The 9,452-nt window shown below is 42.6% G+C and overlaps 1 protein-coding gene across 2 annotated transcripts; it reads right to left on the bottom strand.

Moving 5' to 3' along the window:
- Window positions 1–3,560, bottom strand: tmem70 (transmembrane protein 70). Of its 2 annotated transcripts, none has more exons than XM_085255333.1 (3): window positions 3,237–3,560; window positions 1,347–1,446; window positions 1–588 (listed from the first exon to the last, which is right to left on the bottom strand). In XM_085255333.1, the coding sequence occupies exons 1-3, from the start codon at window positions 3,417–3,419 to the stop codon at window positions 143–145; spliced, it is 729 nt and encodes a 242-aa protein (XP_085111459.1). In that variant the 5' UTR covers window positions 3,420–3,560; the 3' UTR covers window positions 1–142. The 2 variants fall into 2 exon arrangements, with proteins under 2 accessions (XP_085111459.1, XP_085111460.1); XM_085255334.1 differs by having other exon boundaries at window positions 3,252–3,558.
- Window positions 3,561–9,452: the final 5,892 nt, after the last annotated feature.

Below are 9,452 nucleotides of genomic sequence, written 5' to 3'. Positions count from 1 at the left end.
CGGATAATAAAGTTAGAATTTTATTTTATTAGCACTTATTATAGCGAAGACAAACGTGGGAGCATTTTGTCCGTGGATGTTTGTCTCTGGCAGAGTCTGAGCTGTGCACTCAGGTTTACTCGGTCAACAACATTCTGCCTCCTCAGCTTTTGTCAGGTTGCTCCATGTCATCTGCTCTGAAACTGAACGGTTTATCGTAGCCCATCAGATGATTGTAGTCGTGTGGGACGGGGAAAATGTCCGGGTTTACCAGGAACCCCACCTGTCCGGCGTAGAAAGTCGTGAACATCTTACTGACGGCCGGGATCCTCACCTGGCTCTGGTGGAACACGCTCTTTTTCTCGGTGAGGAACACGCTGTAGGTGACTGCTGTGTAGACATCTTTGTCTGGGTTGTGGTACAGGCGGATTATGTAACCCTTGGTGATGATGTGAAGAAGGATGGGGGTAAGGAAGGTAAAAACGCCAATGACTCCACAGAAAGCTGCCTGCAAGGCAAAACTCTGGACTCCGAGTCCAGTTTTCAGGAGTATTTGTGGCATGAGGAAGAGACTGGCTGCACTAGTGCTGTACGAGAACATCTTCACCCCTGCCAAAAAACAAGAGTCACACAACCCGTGTTACTTCCAACAACAGTCCACACGTCAATGTCTACGTAAAGCATGCCCCACTATCAGAGCCATGTTACATAGTTACTTTCACAATTCAGTTTTATTGTGAATTACTGTAAAGACCCTACAGAAGACAGACGGCAGACAGACAGCCCAATCTGGACAAGCATTCAGACACAGCGGGCAGAAAGAACTCCCTGATAGGAGTCTTGTTCAATGCGTCCCCTCTTTGCATCTGTGCCAACACTTCCAACACAACAAACAATAGTGCGTATGCACTGTGTATACAACAGAATCAAGGCGTGCTCAGCAAAGGTCCTGTAGGAGCTGACCAATCAGAGCAGAGTGGACTTTTTTGTAGGTGTCCACCTGGCTTGTTTCTTTTTTTAAAGAAAACATCTGTTGAATTTTTAAGATTTTAAAATAAATCTCAACAGCTCTTCACCAACAAACTCACAGGCATCCAGTTACTAACCAAAGTGTTTCAACAGCTTATATAACTCGACGTCATGGTTTCCTGGAGTAAATGAAGTCAGTCTTATTATCCTTTCTGACATTAGTCACAATGAGGAACATCCACACCAAGACTCAAACTTTGCCTAATGAGGGCTTGAAGTTTAACTGTGTTTGTTTTTGTCTACAGGCTTACAGTTATTGGACGCACTGTCACTGAGACCTGTGGTGAACAACAGCTGTTGTTGTTATGATATTTCACAACAAGATGCAAGTGACTGACCCCGAACAGCTAAACCCAGGCTGCCAGCATAAATGAGGTTTCCGTGCTCGGAGGGCGGTGCTGTGGAGATGACACGGGTGGACGGACCGTGGGACTGCATCTGGTCAAAAACAACAAAAGGAACAAAATGTGTTTGGCACTGGGAGACGACTTTACAACTACAATTCCTCCAAAAACGGGACGTCGTGCAAGATGTAAATAAAACCAGAATGCAATGTTTTGCAAAACTCATAGCCACATACCACATCCACAGTACATAAAATGTTTAAGATTAGAGAAATGTTTCATTTTATGAATAAAAAGTCATTTTGAATTTGAGGACAGTAACACATCTCAGAAAAGGACTCGGCCGGTCCCTTACACACAGGTCTGTCAGAACCATCTGAGCTCTTTGTCCAACTTTACTTCTGAGAAACTCATTTTATAGTTTTATTTTTTTTAAATATATATATGTACACTGCCAGTGAAAAGGTTGGACACACCTTCTCATTTAATGTTTTTCTTTATTTTTACAACTTTCTACATTGTAGATACAAACTGAAGACTTAAACATATTTAGAGTTACTTACCATTGTTTTCTTTGCTCCATAGTTCCATATATACTTACTTACTTCATATATTTGATGATTCCACCCTTTGCTTTGTTGACAGCGCTGCAAACCGTCGGCCTTCTCTTAGTGAGCTTCCTGACACAGTCACCTGAAATGGTTTCCCCTCACAGGTGTGCCTGTCAGGGTTCATCTGTGGACCCCAAACACACCTCCAGGCTGTGTCAGGGCTAACTGACCAAGAAGGAGAGTGATGCAGTGCTGCGCCTCCACAGTCACCTGACATAAACCCAGTGGAGATGGTTTGGGATGAGATGGAGCGCAGAGTGAAGGCAAAGGACCAACAAGTGCTCAGCATCTCTGAACTCCTTCAAGACTGTTGGAAACTGTTTCAGAGACGACCTCATGAAGCTCATGGAGATAATGCATATATATATATATACACACACACATGAAAATACACATAATATATCTTGCTTGATATATTTGATGTCTTCAGGTTGTATCTACAATGTACAAAGTAGTGAAAATAAAGAAAACCCATTAAATAGAAAGGTGTGTCCAAACATTTGACTGATCGTGTACACACACACACACACACACACACTCTCCATTTAAACGTCTGATATATTTTCTATGTTGTACTGTCAATAAAACATTTATGACGTATAGAAACCGCCACTCGTCTTTCTGTCCATTTTTTTATTCGAGCCTGGATTATACTTGTGTGTAAATGTTTGCACTTCATTAAAGAGCCAAAACACATCAAAGTATTTTCTACAGGCGACGGTCAAATATGATGATCACTCTTCAAGAGTGGCTACATTTCACTGTGTGTTATACTTGTATACCTTGAACTTGAAGAACAACACAACTCTGCAGTTCCAACCAACGAACGAAGGATCCTAATGTAACATATGTGTTAAATACTTGTGAATTTCACCCAACTAACATGTATCAGCTGAGTCTGTAAATGTGGTTACGGATACTCAGACATGTTCATGTCACCGTTTATCTATTTATTGATGAGTGGAGTATCCACGTGCTTTTGTCTGTTATGACCTCTGTAAATGTTCACGTCAGACAATCTGTCACATGCTTCTGTTACCATCCAGCTGACATTACCCTCCCTGGGACCGCCCACGTCACTGTTCGGCTCAGCTGACACATTTACGTCACTCACTCAAAATGACGCTTAAACTTTCAGAACAGCGGTGCGCATGTCACTGTAGAAACGCCGGTTAGCTGTTAGCTGGAGCAGTGCAGCATTGTTACTCATGACATCATCAGCGTAGCTTAAACGTATGCAGTAAAGCGTCGCGATGCTGACGCTCATGTGTACCTGACGGTTAAATACCTCGTTGAGAGCCAGGAGCGAGTGCCTGAGAGTTAGCTGCTTCCTCCTCACTGCGCTCACGCAGCACACGGAGAATGGCGCGCGATGCTGCGCGAAGTTAAACTGACCGTTACTGAAAATCCGGGGAAGAGCTCGAGACCGTAACCGCAGGAAACGCGCAGACAGCATCTTTGACGTTTTCTGTACTTTCTTTGTTATTACTGCTGAAAGCGGCTCTGACTCTCTGACCTACGAACTCCACACACGCTGCAAATCTCGCCTCCCGTTTCTTCTTCTTCTTTGTGTTTAACGGCGGTTGGCAACCAACGTAAAGGAGCATTACCGCCTCCTACTGTTCCGGAGTATGGGTCAGACAGTGAGTTTACAATTTGTATCAAAAAAACCCTACACTCTTTCATAAACACCTATATCCTTCAGAAACCCCACCAGTTCCCTCACCTGTGCCCTACTACATCTGGTACACTAGCTGCACAGGGGCTCAGAGGAAAGCACTCCAAGGGATCATTAACACCGCCCAAAAGATCACTGGCTGCCCTCTCCCCACACTGGAAGTTCTACACAATGCCCACTGTTTTAAAAAGGCCCAAAACATCATAAAAGACACCTCACATCCTGGCCACTCCCTGTTCGAACTGTTGCCCTCAGGCAGACGGTACAGGGCAATCAGAGCAAGGACTAATAGACTCAAACACAGCTGTTATCCAACTGCAATAACACATCTGAATACTACAAAAAAATGTCCATCACGCCACTCTTGTGTTAATCTATGCACGGTCTGAAGCATGTGTGTGGGAATGTATGTGAATGTTTTACTGTTATATCTTATTAGTATTTTAAGTATTCTATCTATTTTATTTATTGAATTTTATTGTTTTATTTATATTTTGATATTGCTAGGGATGATGCAATGATCGGGGACCATTCTTAATTTCGTTGTTCTCATGACAATGACAATAAAGTTTCTGATTCTGATTCTGAAGTAAACGGCCGTGAAATTGGACGGTCTAGCCTTCTGATTAGCGTCACCGCTGTCTCGGTGGAGTTTAATAAACTCGGCCGTCTGCTCCTTGCTATCTAAAATATAACCAGACACTGGTGTAAATTCTCGACTGTCTCATACTTCTGTTTAATCAGTTTTCTGTTTGACGTTTAGTCAGCTGTGTAAAAACCGAGGAACCCACCCGGGGGATTAATAAAGTTTTATTTTATCTAATCTAATCTAATAACTTTAATCTCAGCCAAACCGATTTACTCACGAACAAACAAAACACTGAAAAAGCCCAACAATAACATCTGTAGGTTGTCTAAGTCAGCGGTCCCCAACCCCCGGGCCTCGGACCGGTACCGGTCCGTGAGTCGTTTGGTACTGGGCCGCGAGAGTTGAGGCTCAGGTGTGAAATGTGTGGTTTTCAGGGTTTTTATCGGTTTTCAGCGTTATTTTGTTATCGTTTTTATCGTTTACTCGGTTTTCCTGGGTCTTTTCACGTGTGTTATGAACAGTGTTGGGTAAGTTACTTTAAATTAGTAACTTAGTTACATTACTAGTTATTTCCATCAAAAGTAACTCAGTTACTTCAAGTTACTCGATACTTTCAAAGTAACTAGTTACTAGGGAAAGTAACTTTGGTTTTACTCAGACTTCTCTTGTTAATGTGTTGCTAACGGGATACCCAGCAAGACTGCCAGTCTTCTAGCTTGCTTACTTGCCACAAGTGCACTGTGCCACCTACCAAAGGAAAAGATAATGTGCACATTTCCACGAGAGAAATCCCACGCCTGGACCGTCGTTGACTGCTGCCATGATTCTAGCCTGCATCACAGCGTCATGTGTGCTTTTTACATCCAACACAAAAACTGCAGTCGTGGTGCTTTCGATTGTACTCAGAACTCGGAAATTCTGCCTTCTGAATAGGAAGATGTAGGTAACAGCAGACTGCAGATGAGCTGCATACAGGGCTGGACTGGGACAAAACCACCACATATCCAGCTTTACAGCTGTGGCTCCAGCAGACATCAGCTGATACTGGAAATTAATATTAAATAAATTCTAACAACAGCTGATCAAGCTTAAACGTGCTGCTGTTGTTTAACGTGACATCTGCTGGTTTCATCTTTCTGGCGCAAAGCGGACAATAAATAAACAAGAGAGAAAAGCCGATCAGCTGATCACTGATCAGTTTCATGATTACAGTAGCAACAGGAGAGGGAGGGGAGAGAATGAGAGAAGAAGAGGCAGCTGTGCAGCAAAGACACAGAATAACTCCAGCTTTGTGTCTTTTCCCTTCTAGCTGAAGTCCGGGACAAACTGTGTTTCTTTTCACCTCAATACGAAACGCGTAATATTTTCTCTGCATATGAGACGATTCCGTTCTTTAGGGAACGGTTGGCAACTCTAATCATTAACCTTATGAACAAAATAAAGTTCAACATCAGTAACATAGCACCCACCCAGCTGTATGGAAACTCCGTCATGCTAGCTAGCACGCAGTACGAAAAAGTCAGCACAACGAAAATAAACTCCACCTAAACTTGGTTCATATCTGACCCAGAGAGACTGCAGGTCATAACTTCTTACCTGAAGTTCAGTTCACCTGACACTCTCGGACGGGCGGCCGCTTCCGGTCTCTTCTCCTGCCTCCCCTTTCCCTCATCCACCTGCTTGCCTCCACCACTTGCTAATGTTACTGAATCTGTGGAAGCTCTGCGATAGCCACCACACGAAGTAACGAGTAACGAGCCTATCTAAATCCCAGTAACGACTAACACGTTCCCGGTTTTGGCATAATAACTAGTTACCGTGCTCGTTACCACAATAATAACGTAGTTACTGTAACGCATTACTTAATAACGCATTAGTCCCAACACTGGTTATGAATAAATTTTCTTTTTTTCGGTACCGGTACTGGTTTTATTTTGTTGTATTTATCCGCGACACCTTAAAGGCCGGTTCATGAAAATATTGTCGGGCATAAACTGGTCCGTGGCGCAAAAAAGGTTGGAGACTGCTGGTCTAAGTGAATTATATATTACGTTTAACCCGAGCAGCGAAACTCCGCGGTGATCTGAAAATGATGTGCCGGGAGTTATGCCGTTCTCGGCCGCATCAGTGACCCTCGAGCTCCCGGCTAGCTGTCGAGCTGGTGGGTAGCAGACGTCTACGAAAACATCGAAGCACTTTAGCAAATATGCGATATCTTGATAAACCGAGCAGATATTTGATGTTTACACAGCTACTTCCTCGCCTGAAAATATGTTAAAAGTTTATTTTGTGACCCAGAAAGATTAGTATGAGTAATTTTAAAACTTAGTAGCGGCCGCCATTGTTGGAAACTGGAGTTTGGCTGGGCCGCGCTATGAATTCTGGGATATGGTGGGCCACGAAGGACACACCCGACCCATCTTTCAAATTCGGGGAAAAGGAGGACGCATTTGTCGGCTGCATTCGGAGGAGTCTACGAATTTGGACAGCCTTCGGCGCGTCGCTGTGACGTAATCGGTCTACAAATGCGGCCTCAGGAGGATGCAGCCCATGAATTTGGACACGACCATGGCTGTATCCCAATTCAGGGTCTGCAGCCTTAAAGTACGCAGCCTCAACGATCCTCTAGGGCCGCGTACTCAAAGACCGCTAAGGCCGGAAGTGCGAGGCTTGTGAAATGGGACGGTCTAGCCTCCGTTGCGCTGCCCAGGTTGCCTAGCAACCATGATACTAACAGCTGGAAACGTGTCTTACAGCTTTGTTTGACAGAAATGAAGGAGAAAATCTTTTGTTCATTTGTTTGTTTGTTTCTAAATGAGCTTTGATCATTCTCTGTAAGATTAAGCTCAGCTATTGAACGGCGTATATTTTAAAGTAAAGGCTTTAAAACCAAGTTAGTACAAACGTCACTGATGTCACATGACTTTGCCGACATGTGGCCAACAGGAATGTTTAATGTTCTTCGTTATTAAACATTTGCACTTAAATAAGTGACATAATATTCAGTACTTACTTAAAGTTTACTCTTCGGGCGCCCCTCATCCGCCGTTTTTTTTTTCGGCAAAATTATCCACACCCACCGCCACGCTATGCATTCTGGGATATGTTGGGCCACGAAGTCTACACCGCCACAGCCTTAAAATTCAGGGAAATGAAGGACGCATTTGAGGGCCGCATTTCGAGCAGCCTTTGAATTGGGACAGCCTTCGTCGCGTCGCTGTGATGTAATCGGCCTTAAAATGCGGCCTTTAAGGCTGCAGACCCTGAATTGGGATACAGTCTATGTCTCCTTCTTTGTGGTTATCACAGTAAACACAGAAGCCTTTTCTCGATATATTTTCTTTCATAAATTGGTTTGTTGTTCAAATACAGATTTACTAACAAACTGAAGCAGCTTCATGTGTGTTAACACAACACTTCATCACATTCACAGCTTGTTGTCTAACATTCTCAAACTTTTCTCAAAGATGCTCTCAGATGTAATTAGCAGTTCTCAATATGCTGATTTGGGTTCAAGTGGTCCCCTTTCTTATAAGTTTGATACTAATTACTAACATGTGAAAGTGATACATAGCAAGAAGAATGGTTAATTGATTCAGGAGCATCAAAACATATGACACGGAATAAAGAAGCTCTACAAAACTACCAAGAGTTTTCAGAACCACGAACAGTGAAACTCGGTGATGGCAGAGTAGTTGAGGCTTTAGGTCTGGGCAACATAACAATGAAAATGTCATTCAGAGTTAGTGATGGAAAAGATGTCACAATGTATGATGTGCTGTATGTTCCCAAATTATCAATGAACCTTTTCTCAGTGGGAGCTGCTGCCAAGAAGGGAAACAGTGAAGTTCAAAAGGACTCATTGCTACATAAGAGGAAAGAATGGAGCTCTCCATGGAATGGGAACACAAAGATCTGACGGTTTGTATCAGCTGGATATCGAGGGAAACTGCACAACTTGTCATGGAGCGTCAACTGCATCAGTTCCAGCAAGTATGTGGCATCAGCGCCTAGATCACACTACAAATCTGAAAAAACTCAAAAACTTGGTAAAAGGAGTTAGCTTTGCAAAACAAGAGGAGGACATTTTTTGTGAAGCTTGTGTTGAGGGCAAATTATCAAGAAAGCCTTATAAATCAGTGGGAGAAATATGATCGAAACGCAAGTTGCAATTAGTGCATAGTGACGTTTGTGGTCCGTCACTACACCGTTAAAAAAAAAATCCTAGAAAAACAGTAATATTCCGGCAGCCGGGGCACCAAAATAATACCAGAAAACAACAGAAAATAACTTTCTCACAAAACTACGGTTATTTTGAGTAATGACAATACAGTTTGTTGCCCTAATTTTACATGGGATTTTGCCTTTTTCAAGTGCTTTTAAACATTAAATTAGGAACATGTTAATGTGATTAAACAATGAAATTACCTATAAACAAGGTCAATGAATGCGGCAATATGAATAATAATACTTGAATGTACAGAAATATACAGTTAACAGTTGGTTTAAATAATAATAATGGATTACATTTATATAGCGCTTTTCAGGACCCTCAAAGCGCTTTACAGTTCCACTATTCATTCACTCTCACATTCACACACTGGTGGAGGCAGCTACAGTTGTAGCCACAGCTGCCCTGGGGCAGACTGACAGAAGCAAGGCTGCCATATCGCGCCATCGGCCCCTCTGGCCAACACCAGTAGGTGAAGTGTCTTGCCCAAGGACACAACGACCGAGACTGTCCGAGCCGGGGCTCAAGCGTGAGAAGAGGTCTCTTTTTTTCCTCTTGTACTTTTTCCCATTGTTGTGTAATTTTTCAGTGTTTTCTCTGCAACGCTGCCGATCTCCGACTGTATTCCCATGTGATGTCTTTGTTGTGTGTGTAAGTCGGGGGGGGGGGGGGGGGGGTCCTATTCCTCTGCGGGGCAACCTGCATATGGCCAATAAAGCAATCAATCAATCAATCAATCAATCAATCAATCAATGTAAAAAAAGTTTATGAGAATCATTTTATATATTTTTCCATTGCATTACATTTGAATTTAACAGTTCAATCTTTCAAATAACGAACAAATATTTGTGCAATTATGATACATTTGTGAATGTACAAATGCATTTAAAAAACAAGAAAATTATGTTTTATTACATTTACAGAGATTTTACATTAATTTACACTTGAAATGTAAAATCACAGTCTATTTATGTAAATTTAATGATATTCT

The sequence above is a fragment of the Mchenga conophoros genome, linkage group LG18 (assembly GCF_057382185.1).
Source record: "Mchenga conophoros isolate Kocher_MC1m ecotype Shallow Benthic linkage group LG18, M_conophoros_male_GT1.1, whole genome shotgun sequence".
In the NCBI taxonomy this organism is placed as follows: Eukaryota; Metazoa; Chordata; class Actinopteri; order Cichliformes; family Cichlidae; genus Mchenga; species Mchenga conophoros.
The sequence above is the reverse complement of the archived record's forward strand: the minus strand, read 5'-3'. Positions and strand labels throughout refer to the sequence as shown.

What these genes read in the sequence shown, in the direction of transcription:
- tmem70 (XM_085255333.1), bottom strand. Translation starts at nt 3,419, where the DNA reads ATGCTGTCTGCGCGTTTCCTGCGGTTACGGTCTCGAGCTCTTCCCCGG. An exon ending in ACGAGGTATTTAACCGTCAG is followed by an intron (nt 1,447 to 3,236) that starts GTACACATGAGC and finishes GTTTTTGACCAG; the next exon opens with ATGCAGTCCCACGGTCCGTC. An exon ending in CCTGGGTTTAGCTGTTCGGG is followed by an intron (nt 589 to 1,346) that starts GTCAGTCACTTG and finishes GTTTTTTGGCAG; the next exon opens with GGGTGAAGATGTTCTCGTAC.